This window comes from Azolla caroliniana, unplaced genomic scaffold, assembly GCF_043228905.1.
Source record: "Azolla caroliniana isolate FFs.n. ecotype wild unplaced genomic scaffold, voAzoCaro1.0.p SCAF_1, whole genome shotgun sequence".
NCBI classification, from domain to species: domain Eukaryota; kingdom Viridiplantae; phylum Streptophyta; class Polypodiopsida; order Salviniales; family Salviniaceae; genus Azolla; species Azolla caroliniana.
The window spans coordinates 35,719,158-35,733,171 of record NW_028230436.1 but is presented as its reverse complement, the minus strand read 5'-3'; the positions used below and the strand labels follow the sequence as shown (position 1 = coordinate 35,733,171).

Sequence of the window (14,014 nt, the reverse complement as noted above, 5' to 3'; positions counted from 1 at the left end):
ACGTAGAAGTATCTGTAGTAAAATACTTCAATTACAGTTGATAGTTTGTAGGATCACTAGTAAGATTCAGTAGAAAAATAACCTCTAAAAATTCCCTAGGAAAATTGTGAACTCTCTTAGATTTTACCTAATTCCTAAGGTTTATGCCCAAGTATGAATGCATATTAAATAGTTAAAGTTACATTTATATTGTGGGCACGCACAAAGTTGATATTCCTTGTTCCATATGCATTCACTTGCAAACACGAATTATGCTTATTTTAGAGGCACATTGTGTGCTAGAGGCAAGATAACAATGCCAAACCCGGGGCCCACCATTGGTTTGCCACATGAAGAAGAAGAACAATTGTCTCAAATTGATACTAAGGGACTCATCATGAATTGATAAAAAGCCAATAAAAGATGATCTTATGTATTGATTGGGGGCAATTTTTTGTTTTAACTTCTAATGAAATTTGCTATTTGTATTCAATTATTCGAAAAACTAATAGAAATTACTTAGGACATATTGATCATGAATTACAACTTCTACATAACATTTGTAACACCTTAATATTGACCTATGTTCATGTGTCGCCCATTTTCCAAATTAGTTGATGAAATATATTTACCAAATTATAAAAAAAAATTATTGTTTTGTAATTATATTAGTTCATAATCTATTATGAAAATAATAATAAAAACCTCTGTTTCTTGGAAACACTCTTATCCATGTATTGTGAGTATAACATTATGTCATTATAGATATTTCAGAATATAAGATCTTCTAGCTCATCTGGTTGGTTATTGTGGGGCGTAAATACATTCACCATAACCTGCAAACGAACAATGTAGTTTTGGTCAAGTTTCTTGTCTTAATTAGGGTACAAAAGATAAGGCTTAAATAGCGTAGCTATATAATCTTAGGGTGACTTGTTACTATTAAACATGAGACAATAAAGTATTTCAAGTAATTTACCTCATCATTCTAGTGAGTTTATTAATTTAAGCACATGCTTCTTTATGAGATGTAAAATAGTGATGAAAAGAGCATAACTTTTGTGGTCATTTTCTTTACCATTTTAGGCATAAACAATTATTGATACATAATTGGAATGTGTGACCAAAACAAATAACCATTATATGATAGACTTACTTGGGTCAATGAAGACAAGAATCCCACTGTTATTGAATTGGCAAGTCCACCAGTTACGTTGGTTGTGTTGGTAGTAGAGATTCATCACAAATGACGCATGAGCGATGAGTGTATTAGGCTTAAAGCATGCACCACTTGGTTGAATGGGTGCACAATTTACCTTCCCCTCTCCGCATGCATAAATTATTATTCCCATTAGTGTTGCCTCATCTACATTTGGCTTTGATATGCACCAAACTTTTCCTCCGGCTGATGTCGTTGTGGTTGGTGCCCCTACAAGTGTCCCAACTCCAGTTCTAGTTCCTGTTGTTGTATCCGTTCCAGTTCCCGTTGTAGTTTTGGTTCCCATTCTTGTAACCTATTTCAATATTGTATTGTACCTTTGAGAAAACTGAAATTTTCAATATGTTGTTTGGAAAGAAAAAAAATTTGTATTTTTCAAGAAAGTTTATTATAACAATTGGTTATGAAGGTTCAATTCTTGCCTTACAATAACACATAATATAGGTACAAAACGTATACATATTACAAATAATCAAAAGTGATAAATGAAAGGGGTGGGACACTAACATGCTAAATCATAGTGTGAAATCATTGGATTTACAATTTTCAAGTGTAACACACATTCACTAAAATGTCACAACCACAATGGGGATCTATAGCCTAAATATAGGACATACCTAAGCAATATCCCCTCAAGGAAGATGCCAAAAGTTCCACCTATGACACATGGGTTTCTTATGATCATATGAATGTACATAATAAGGAGACCTTAAGATGTCGCTTCACCCTAAGGCTCTCAAAGCTACACATTGATCCCTTCCCTCCTAGCACCTAGTTCATTCGTAACCATGTATTGCTATATGACTAGGTAAGGCACATCCTGAGATTGATGATCATATGCCATAACATCATTGCAAATTCTTGGAATGAATGGGGATAAGTGTCACATGGACACTTTGACCTTACATTTAATTGTTTAGATGTGTGGAAATGATCCTCAAGCTAGGAGGGCATATCATGATCAAAGTATAAGTGGTTTCATCTACAAATATATATCCAACCAATCATGATCAAACTATAAGTGGTTTCATCTACAAATATACATCCAACCAATCATGATCAAAGTATAAGTGGTTTCATCTACAAATATGTATCCAAGCAATGTGAAAACAAAAAAATCTTCAAGAGACAATCAAGTAATCAATGGAGTGCAAATTCCAATGAAAAATTCACATCCATTTTCATTAGATAATGGGCAATGCATGTGCCATTTCCGCCAAGAGATGTTCAAGGAGAGATTGTGATCATATGAGTTGAAAGAGAGATCTAGAACTTACACATGTAAATGATATGAAAGGAAGGTGCACAAATTCACACTAACTTCTTAAGTTTTCACTCTATGTGAAAGTTCAAAAAATACACATCGTCCTCTCCTTTAGCACTCAACACATTCACATATTTTGTCTCGCTAGATGACTATGTTGGATAAATCCTAGAACCTTGTTAACTTACATGATTTGTATACTAGAACACTTATTTGTGGATATTCATAAAAACTCATTGCATACACATTTACCAACTACCAAACATAGTGTTGGGAGGAATAGATTGTTTATGAATTCCAACAATGGTCCTAGATTATCTCCTCTAATAACAGATGAACGTGATATTGATTTTCTAGACTTTCTCATGGTGTCTTGATGGAAAAAATTACGTGAAATTAAATATCTTTATCTAAGATTTATCTCATGACAAGTTAAGATTATTGAAGAAACACCTTATTAATAGACTCCAAATGTAGTTAAAGGACAAAGGAAAAGTTGAGCATAACTAGAATCAAGTTTTGCTTGAGTCTTTTGTATATGTTAGCATTTTTTGTTTTTGTGAGAACAACTATTTGGAAAAGGATGAACAATTATGTTTACATGAGTGGATACATACAGAAGGGGTGTTGGAGTAAGGAGTGGAAGATGGAGGTGTTTGGGCAATGGAACTTGCACTACTGCCTTGCGAGCCTGGAAAGTTGTTAATTGGTGGTGGGTAGTTGTTTGTGGGCGAAAATGTGGTTGTAGACAATGGTGCTTCATCCTTGTTGAAGTCGTAACTTATTTTACCTACACCATCGGTCTTGGCATTATATTTTTAAACTTTATTAACTTCTACTTCGTTGTAATTAACGTCTAATTTCAATGCATGCCATACATGTTATCCATTTCCTTTTTTGTAAAAACATCATATGACCGAATGTGCCTTACGAACCCATCATCAGAATAATAATGAGTTTTGATTGACTAAATTTCTAATAGACATTGATGAATCTTATTCAAGGCCTAAATGGAACTACCAAGCACCGAGATGGTTGTTTCCGTCATTGGCTTCCATTAGTGTACAAAAGATGTAATTATGTGGTTACCATGTAAAAAGTGTTAGCCGGATACTTTTGTTGTAAATTGCAGGGTGGGGATTATGCTTAGTTTTGTGTGGAGTAGTGTGAGTTTTGTTGATTATGGCTGAACTTTGATGTACTTCGTTTGCTAACTGATGGGAAGTAGTGTTTTTTTTGGCTAAAAAAATAAAAATCTTATTCAAAATTCTTGGAGCTAGAGTATGTTAGTAGGAAAACATGATGATATTAGACCTAAGTTTTAGCCAATGTATTAGATTGGCTATCAATCTAAAACTATGTAAATATTTGTTATTCTAAACTTCTACTTTGATAAAAACAATATATGTTGTTTAAATCCTAGAATCTTTATGGAACGTCAAAATGTGACATTCTTTAACATTCGTATGCTCACCTCAAATTTCATCATAAAATAAATGAGCATTCGAATTGGTTTAATAAAATCTTCAAATTTTGCCATTTATGTTAAAATTAAGAAGGGCCAAAATATGCCAAAATACTAGGTTAAAATCAAGAATGCATCACAATAACTTAAATCTTTGTAAAGCAAAAGATACTTGAATATTACCTTAAGTGGGTTGCATGTAAGAAAATGTATAAGGAGATATTTGTAAAGTAAGTAGATAACTCAAAGATTACCTTCATTGGGTTGCATGTAAGAAAACGTATAAGGAAATGCAGATGCCCCGACAAGGAAACATAGGGAGACTCCAATCCAAGCTAATAACCCTAATGTCATGTTATGTGTATGCATATGTGACCGTGTGTGTGAGAGAGGGATGAATATATGTTTTCTCTATGTGATACTCTTTAGTATGTAATTGTGGGTGCTCAACATTGTTATTATATGAAGAAGTAAATTCTAAACGTGAAACACAATCAATGTTGGTTCAAGCAGTTGCTTGCTCCAAAAAGCACTATGGCTTTCTTTGTGGGTAAAACTAAAACTACTATCCAAAGTGAACCTATAAAGTTTTCAAAAAAAGGCCAATTTACAAAGTAGATGGAAGGTTCACTTTCTTTGACAAATTTTTTGAATATATTTCCCTTTTTCCCATCATAAATTTTAAATGTGAAGGTGAAGGAAGTATGAGCTACAATGTTATGCTTGTTGATATATGCTTTTGAGTGCTGAAGTAACTACCTTTTAGAGAAGCATATATAAAATTCTCTTAAATAGAAGAGCCTAATGATATTCTTCGTTTGTCGTAGGCAACAAAACAAAAAGTTACATTGTTTACTCCATTCACTAAAATTTAAAACGCAACATTACATGGGTGCTAGAGCTAAACCATCATTTGTTTGTGAAGACTTAAATAACAATTTAGGACCATATTCCCTTCGTTCTCTACATCTAGATCCTCCTATTTTCAATGGGATCATTGTAACAAAGTATTGTGTGCAATCTTGACATCATTTACTTTAAAGAAGTTGCAAGCATATTTTCAAAAGAGGCATCACGATTCACCATCAACTTTGTTTTTGTTTGCATACATTTCCAAAGACTCCCACTTTAAACACGAGGATCAAAGAATATAGAATCCAACTCCTACATTTGATTTCTAGCAAAATATTTCATTTAAATTTCTTTCAATGAGTTACTTGTTTGAGTGTGCTTATGGATTTGTTATGGGAATTGGAAAAATGGGGCATCAAGAGGGGATGTCATATATTGCTTATCCTCGTAATTACGGTGTTTTTCTATTCAATGAGCTACAATCAAAAGAAAAATGAATTAATTAAAAAAAAACTTCTTATTAAAAAAAGATGATAGATTAACAATGTTATAGGACAAGGATTGAAAGCAAGAACATTACTATAAGTGGAGATAATCTCTAGGTGTACCAAATCTCCTTCTATAAAGAATTGTCACATGTAGATGAACATCGTGAATTAGTGAGGATTGGCCCAAGAAGGTTATATAAGATAATGCCCATTGTAGCATGAACAAAAAAACTAGGCCATAATTTATCAAGAAGTTACACTTTTCTTCTTCTCTTCTTCTTTCTTCTCATTTGCAACATGAGCTGAATAGGTTTGTCGGAAGGGAGAACCAAATGATGTTGATAGATGCAATAGAGCACTTTTGCTATAAGGATGTCATGGATTTCAAAGATAGCGTGAAATGGAGCCTTGCCTTGAAGTGCGAGATGGAGTTGATTTAGAAGAACCCAACTTGGGAGGTGGTAGGCTTCCCCTAGGACAACTTGGGTCTACTTTGTAAATGGACCTACAAGTTGAAGTACACTTTTTTTTTCTCAAAACAAAATATCCGTCCATTAGTTTAAAAAAAGTCACATCAGCTACAACATTATGCTTTCCGTAGAGATTGTGCAACTATTGAAGCCAATCTATACCGCAACTCCTCCATCCATCACAAAATCTATCTCCCTTGTTGCCACATGGTTTCAACATAGCAAAAAATGTTATCATGAAGTAGATATTTGATAGCCCAAAGCCAAGGTACAAAGCACCCATTGATGCCAAATGATTATATCACCAATGTGAAATACAACTCCATGAAATCTTTTGAGTCTTGACAATGTTGACAATGTTGCTTGCAATTGTGACCCTCTTGCATTTGGACCTCAAGAAGATGGTGTATATAGAGCAATCCTCTAGGTGCATAGAATTGGTTAAGGAGTAAATTTTATGCCAAAAAAATAAAAACTTATGTGGCCAAAAATAGACATCCCAATAATGGTTTCAGATTCGTCATCCATTCATGAAGTTAAAACGATTCATTGTATCAATGAGAATGCACTGAAGGTGTTGTGGATAATGCTCTAATGCTCTTTATTGTGTATCTAGATTACCCGCTAATAGGGAGGAAATCAACAAAAAGGAAATTTGAGTTGTGAAGTAGATGTTTGGGCTAGAAATTTGACATGAAGGTGCTAGAAAGAGTGAAGCACATCTTAGGGATGCAAATAGCTTGAGATAGGAAGAACCAATACATTCACTTATCCTACATAAAACAAAACAAGTAGATTGACTGGTTGAGATTTGCAAAGCCCATGACACAAGGTGAGGGAACAAGCATACCAATTTGTGATACCATTGTGGAATTTGTGCCAAGGAAAACCAAGAATAGTAGGTTGTTCACGAGACAATATGAGGTTAACGAAAATCTCCTTTGAGTGATAGCACCTTGATTACCTCCACCAGGATGAGAACATGTTTTTTCCATGAGTGGGCACATTCCTAATGAGAGTATGAGATTTTTATGAAGTGTGACATAGTTATCATGTCGACTATAGTGACACTTTAGGATTCTAAAATTGCTAACAACTTCTATTGAGATCTAATGCTTGAGGTAGGGCTTATCATTAGAGGTGAGCATTGAAGCTAACCAGTGATGGCTAGCGTGAAGGATATTCTAACAACTGAACATTGTGATTTCTTGATTGCTCTACTTCATTAACATAGAATTCAAGGAATAGTGATGGAGGTCTCCACCAATAGTGTAAATAATGAGTATGCCACTGTCATTAGGAGGGTATTGATGAGCCAAACCTGCTAGAACAAGCAAATATGCATTTAGGGTTGGGCCTTATGATGAGAGATATTTGGTTTTGGAATCCATGAAAACTCACCCACGCCATCTAATATCGTTGGTAGGCTTAATCTATGTTCTAATGGATGTGACTCAACACCAATGTTGTAGTTGAATTGAGCTCGTGCAATGAATCTCGCTATATACAACATGATTGTGACTAATTGGAAGGAAATGAAATTCTTAGGAAATCAAAAGAGAAGCATGTGCATGTTAGATGCAAATGAGGGGAGAATTTGGATTTGGATCGTGGGATGGGGATTGACTAGTATTGTTGATCCCCTTGCAATCAACAAAGTAAAACCTTCGTTTTACACACTATGGATATGCAATGCATGAATTATGCAAATCACCTCATTCATCTGCGTAAATTTTCTAGAACCTCTTAAGAAACTTTACAATCAAGGCCAATGATCTACATCATTAGAGACTTATACTTAAATCTCTCTCACCCACTCACCCACTCACTCTCTCTAATCAAGAAAGGCGAGCAAATGTATGGGCATTGTTTTCACACAAAGAGGTTTTACTACAAAGTAGTAAACATTTTCTTAGGAAGGAGTAACATACAAGATGAAATGTTTATTTTGGTCTCATGTGGATGATAAAAAATTGATCTAATATAATCTATGAGTACCCAAAAGTATGCTTTATTTTTGGAAAAAGAAGAAGAGAGCTTTACTACGACAATGCTCCATTCATTTGAGATGCTTCCTCATGGGTTGGACCTTATTCTACTACAGTCACCATGTCCTAAATCAATAAGTCACCAATCGTTAAACCGCTGTCGCGTTGTTACGCGCGTGCGTGGAGAAAGGCGGGACCACGGGGGTCTTGGACCAGGGAGTGACGGAGCGTAGGAAGTCATGCTTCACCGTTTCCAGGGGGATCCCAGAAGAACACCGGAAGCGACCGAAGGGAGAGAGAGAGAAAGAGAGGGAGCGTGCGCTTGACACCGACTCACGTGCACGCACGCACGCACGCACACGCACGCACACACAGCTCACACCCTCATGTACAAGAAACGCAGGAAAGGGGAAGCACCCGACACCAACAAAGACGCAAATATACACAGACAGACGCAAATGTATATATACATATATATGAAGAAGAATACATTTCTGGCTTCGAGCCGGACTGAGGTAGGTTACAGTAGTCGTCTGCTGCCAAGCCGCCGTTGGGGAGCTCTTAGATCGTCGCGCCGAGCGGGGTCTTGCACAGGAGGCCGAACCCAAGCAAACCCTAAGCGAACACGAAGGGGGAGAAGAAGAAGAACCTAACTCTAAACCTAACGGTATACCCTCTATTGCAAAATGGGCAACCCCTCCACAAAGGGCGATCCCTTCCTTTAATAGAACAAGGAGAGGGATGCGTTACAATGTAGGACAAATCTCGACTTTCATGGGATCGTCTGTCCCAACTTGACTACTCTTCGGCGCCATAAAGGCGCCCTCGATATTCACACTAAATGTACATGGGTGCGTACACACGCTGCACCCCGCTGATGTAGCCAATGTTTCCCGGTTTTCGCCTCTGGCCGAAATTCTTCACGACATCCGCCCCCACCTAACTGCACATCCACCGGTACATGCCAATCTGGTTGAAGGGTCAGAGATTTCGGCCAGTGAGAAATAGGTCTCCCGTGATCCGCATCTCGGCTCGCTGCCGGTTTGATCCGTCGGCTTCGAGTCTTCCTTCGCGCTCGCCTCCCTGTAGGCTCGTTCGACCCGTCGATGGGTCCTTTGCCGTGATCTCCGTAGTACACGTTCTTCCATTGGCCCTTGTTCGGCCGTATGAACGCCCCGCGTCCCGCCGTATGCCCGATGTCCTCCGCTTGAGGCATGCTCGTGGTGGCCCGCTTGGCCTCCGTTGTCCAATCGTGATGTCCCGATGGTGTTTAGCGTCGCCTTCGTCCTTCCGCCGCCACCTTCCTTCTCCATGGTCTTACATCGCCGCGTCGGCTCGAACCGCCATGGTCTCCGGAACGGTGTGGGGATCCCTTTCCGGTCTTCTCCACGATACCTCTGAACCGCGCAACCTATCTCCGCGCTCGCCTTTCCGCTCCGGCACCTCCGTGTGCCATGTACCCTCGCCCGTTGTTTGGCACCGCCTATGTCGCACTCTGGTTTATTGCACGCCTCGTCGGCCCCTTTCCCGGCCAGATCGCGCATCGCCGCTCACCCGCATACCGGTGTCCTTTGCACCCGAGGAACACCCCGTAGTAGCCCGCTTGGCCCTTCCCGTCTTCGTGCTGCTGCAATAGGTCCCGAGTCTTCTGTTTGCCGTCGTCCCCTCGCCCCCACCAGCTTATCATCCCGACTTGCCATGTCAGTCTTCGCTACTTCGACGGAGCTACTGAGATCTACGAAGCGAGTGTTATTCTCTAGCCGGACAAGGCCTAACACAAGGTGTCACGGAGACACTTCACCAAAGGGTGATTACGGCATAGGATTAAGATTCAACGATTACACCGACTTACGTAGGTTACACGATTAGATTGCTTTGGTTAATTACACGCGTAAGATATAACAGTGATTACAGAACGGAAATCAAGACAGAAGTATAAACAACATAAGCTCTACTAATTATCCGCTGCCATTACAATAGGGTCCGGGCCTTTAAATAGGTTTCCGGCCCGTAGTACAAAACGGTGCCTCTCGCACCTATTCGGGATCCGTCCGGATCTGGAACGGCATACCGTTTCCAGTCCGTCCGTCCACACTATGCTCATTTACAACCATATCTAATTAATTCCTTCACTCCGTATTTTGGACTCCTTGCCGGCCGGTAACACATGGCACGCCCGTGGGACAGTACCTTGTACGTCGAACCCTTCTCGGCCCCTTCATTGTTCACCCAAATTGTCCAAAATAGTTTGTTCAAGAATTTCCACTTGTTCTTCCGGTTGTGGTTGTTGCGGCTGTGCTTGCTTCTTCCACTTCCGGTGTTGGTGGGTTGACGGCTTCCGTTTGCGGTTCCGGGTAGCCCTGGTTGAGCGGTTCCGGTTCTGGAGTCGGCACGGTATCCGACCCGTCGTCTTCCGGGCCGCCGGGGGTATCGTTGCTGCTCCGGTAGTTCGTGTGCACGCTGTATCCCCCTTCGGAATCCGATTCGTAGGCTGAAAAGGCTTCTGCCTCGTTTTCTCCGCTTGCCAGCGCCTCCAGGAGTCGTTCGGTTTCCCGGAGACTACTTAGACTGCTTCCGTCGTCCTGGTCGCGAGTTTGCCGTAACCGGAGAGATTCCTCCGCGACTCTCCGGATCTCGTTGGAGAACGAACGATCCGAGCGAATTTCCTGCGCTGCTTGCTGGAAAGTCTCACGCCGTCTTTGCCGTTCGGCGAGGCGTCGAGCTCGGTCTGTACCCAAGTCGTGCGTTGGTCTAGTCATCCATTACCGTCGTTCGCTGCGAGAAAGCAGGAATCGTGGTCGCCAAAACTGTGTTATTCTCTAGCCGGACAAGGCCTAACACAAGGTGTCACGGAGACACTTCACCAAAGGGTGATTACGGCATAGGATTAAGATTCAACGATTACACCGACTTACGTAGGTTACACGATTAGATTGCTTTGGTTAATTACACGCGTAAGATATAACAGTGATTACAGAACGGAAATCAAGACAGAAGTATAAACAACATAAGCTCTACTAATTATCCGCTGCCATTACAATAGGGTCCGGGCCTTTAAATAGGTTTCCGGCCCGTAGTACAAAACGGTGCCTCTCGCACCTATTCGGGATCCGTCCGGATCTGGAACGGCATACCGTTTCCAGTCCGTCCGTCCACACTATGCTCATTTACAACCATATCTAATTAATTCCTTCACTCCGTATTTTGGACTCCTTGCCGGCCGGTAACAGCGAGCGTGGAGGATCCTCCTCCGGCCTCTCTTGCCATCCCCTGACTCTGACCCTGTGCAGTCCACTAGGCACTTGTCACCTCGTTCCCGACACCTCTCTTGTGACGTCTTCCGCTTCCTTTGTTCGGCACCGCCCGTGCCGAACACTGTCCCGTAGTCACGCTTCGATCCGGCCCGCGATGGCCACTTGCGAGACTCTTGTTCTATCCAAGGCGTGCCTTTCCGGCCTGACACACCTCTCCGTGTTTACCCTTACCGGCTCCTTTCGAAACCTCGTGTCGTCGGGTCCCGTTCCCTGCCGCCACCTTCCTTCTCCCTCGGTCTTACGTTGCCACGTTGGCCGAACAACGGGAGTCTTCGGATCAGTGTGAGGGTCCCATAGGACCAGACTCCGTTTATATGCTTGCCGAAAGTCGGGTGCCTTTTGTTTGAGTCCCTCCCGGACTCTCCTCATGTCTCCCGCGTAGTCGGGTCCCGTTTCCGCCGCCACGAACCTTCTCTCTCGGTCTCATGTTGCCACGTTGGCCGAATCGCCGGAGTCTCTGGTTAAGTGTGGGGATCCCGTAGGACCGGACTTCCTTACGCCCATAGCTTTCGTCACCTCGCCGCCACCGTCAGTATCTTGGTCTTACGTCGACCGCGTTGCCGACTGCCGAAGTCTCTAGAACCGGTGTGAAGGATCCTCCGTGGCCCGCTCTTCCGTAGCCCTTGCCTTCGTCACCTCGTCGCCACCGTCAGTATCTTGGTCTTACGTCGACCGCGTTGCCAACTGCCGAAGTCTCTAGAACCGGTGTGAAGGATCCTTCGTGGCCCGCTGTTTTGGCTTCCCGACCCTGTCCCGGGTCGTCCTTTTCCGCATGCCAAGAGGGCGGTTTACTCTGCACCCTCTCCTGTGGTACTGACGTACCGTGTCCTCAGCCTCTTCGTAGGCCTGCTCTCTTCCTCCCTCCCGGAATGGTCATCCGGGAGTCTGCTCCGCCCGGTTCTCGTCCGGGTCCGTTCGTCCTTCTCCGGATTGCCAAGTCCCGTTCTCCTGTCGCCACCGATCTCCCTTATAGGACTCACGCCGACACTCGGGCCTGCAGCCAGATCGGTGTAAGGAATCCGGTAGGACCGGCTTTCATTCTCTTTCCAAATCTCGACCTTCGCCCGGTCGGTCTTTCTCCCCATGTAAAAGAGGGCGGCTCGTCCCGCACCCCCTTCCGTATCGGCACCTTTATGCCGAATCCGGTCCCGATCGAACGATCCACGACCGGATTCTGCTCCATACGAATCGGAATGCCGATCTTCTCGTGCCGCTTCCGTCCTCGGCCTCCTCGCAGGCCGTTTCCCATCCGTCTTCGCTGGCATCGTGCCAGGACTCCTCGGTACCGCCATCCATCTCCTCGGTCTTACATGGGCATACGGGCCCGAATGCCGAGTTCTCCGGAATTGGGTCCGTGGGCTTTCGTCCGCTCCTTCCCCGTATCGTCTCGCCGATGATTCTTGGCCTTCCGCCGCCTTCCTCCGCTTGGGACTCACGTGGGCACTCGGGCCCGACTGCCATCGTCTCGGGAGCAAGTGTGGAAAGACACAAAGAATCGCCTGTCCGTTTTACGCCCTTGTCCGTAGCCACCGACTCTTCATGGTCGGCGGTCGTCTTCTTACCGATCGCGCAAGCCCCGTCTGGGCTTTCTTCCCCAATGACCGGGATCTCGGGCTGACACGCCCGAAACCGTTGGTCCCAACGTTCCGATTCCGCGATCGGTATCTTGGCCTCGTCCTTGGCCGTTCTATCTCTGCAAGTCAAGAGGGCGTTTCGTTCCGCACCCTCTCCCGTGGTACTGTCGTACTGATCTTCTACCGTCGCGTGGGGCAAGTCCATCTTCTCAGTCTCGGCTTGCGGCCTCCGTCTTTCCTCCTCCTCGAGCATCGCCTCGAGAGCTGCGTACGCCTCCGCAATCCTGGCCCCAACGCCGACCCTTGCCGACTCTCTCTGCCGTTCGGCCTCTTCCCGCTGTGATGGCACGCCGTCGCGTCCCTTCCTCTTAGCCTTCTTGGCTTGCTCTTTGTCTAGCCGTTGGCACACCCTTCCGACCTTCGACCAGTCCTCCGTAAGCCCATTCGCTCCGTCATCGTCTTCGAGCTCAATCCTGATGGCCTCCCGTTCCGCTCGGTCGATCGACCTGACGAACAATAGGATCTTGTCCGCCCCCACCATACCTTGTTCCCGCTCTGGGAGCCGAGCAAGCCGTCACTCGAACTCTCGGAACGCCTTCGTCGCGCCTCGGTGGGTCTTTGCCGATGCTACCCACTGGTCGAAGTTGTGCCGTCCCCGGCTCTTCCGCTGTCCTCCGTATGCCTTCAGGAGCGCCTCTTCGAAGGCCTCCCACGAACTATGAGCCTCACGGAGCTCCTTTACTTCCGCATGCATCCGGACAGCTACGACCCGACAGAAGAACTCCAGCCTCAACGCCTCGTCTACGCCACGCTCCTCCATTTCCGCGTTGTAGGCTTCCAAGTAAGATGGGACTTTGTCCCCGTTGAAACGACCAACTCTTTTGACCACTCGCTCAACCGCTTGTTGCGCTGCTTCTCGCCTCATCACCACTCATGCCGACTCCAACACCATTTCGGCCACCATCTCCGCAAGGTCGTCGTCTTCCGACTCCATCCTCCCTTGCCGCCTTTCACGTCGGGTTCACCAAATATGTCGCGTTGTTACGCGCGTGCGTGGAGAAAGGCGGGTCCACGGGGGTCTTGGACCAGGGAGTGACGGAGCATAGGAAGTCGTGCTTCACCGTTTCCGGGGGGATCCCAGAAGAACACCGGAAGCGACCGAAGGGAGAGAGAGAGAAAGAGAGGGAGCGTGCGCTTGACACCGACTCACGCGCACGCACGCACACACACGCAACTCACACCCTCATGTACAGGAAACGCAAGAAAGGGGAAGCACCTGACACCAACAAAGACGCCAATATACACAGACAGACGCAAACGTATATATACATATATATGAAGAAGAATACATTCCCGGCTTCGAGCCAGACTGAGGTAGGTTACAGTAGTCATCTGTTGCCA

The 14,014-nt window shown here is 44.1% G+C and overlaps 1 protein-coding gene across 2 annotated transcripts; it reads right to left on the bottom strand.

Annotated features, from left to right (window-relative positions):
• Window positions 1–593: 593 nt before the first annotated feature.
• Window positions 594–4,371, bottom strand: LOC147870180 (uncharacterized). 2 transcript variants are annotated; one of them, XM_087337697.1, is made up of 4 exons: window positions 4,182–4,371; window positions 3,080–3,252; window positions 1,136–1,493; window positions 594–815 (listed from the first exon to the last, which is right to left on the bottom strand). In XM_087337697.1, the coding sequence occupies exons 1-4, from the start codon at window positions 4,294–4,296 to the stop codon at window positions 784–786; spliced, it is 678 nt and encodes a 225-aa protein (XP_087193823.1). In that variant the 5' UTR covers window positions 4,297–4,371; the 3' UTR covers window positions 594–783. The 2 variants fall into 2 exon arrangements, with proteins under 2 accessions (XP_087193823.1, XP_087193817.1); XM_087337691.1 differs by having other exon boundaries at window positions 3,080–3,262; window positions 4,183–4,371.
• Window positions 4,372–14,014: the final 9,643 nt, after the last annotated feature.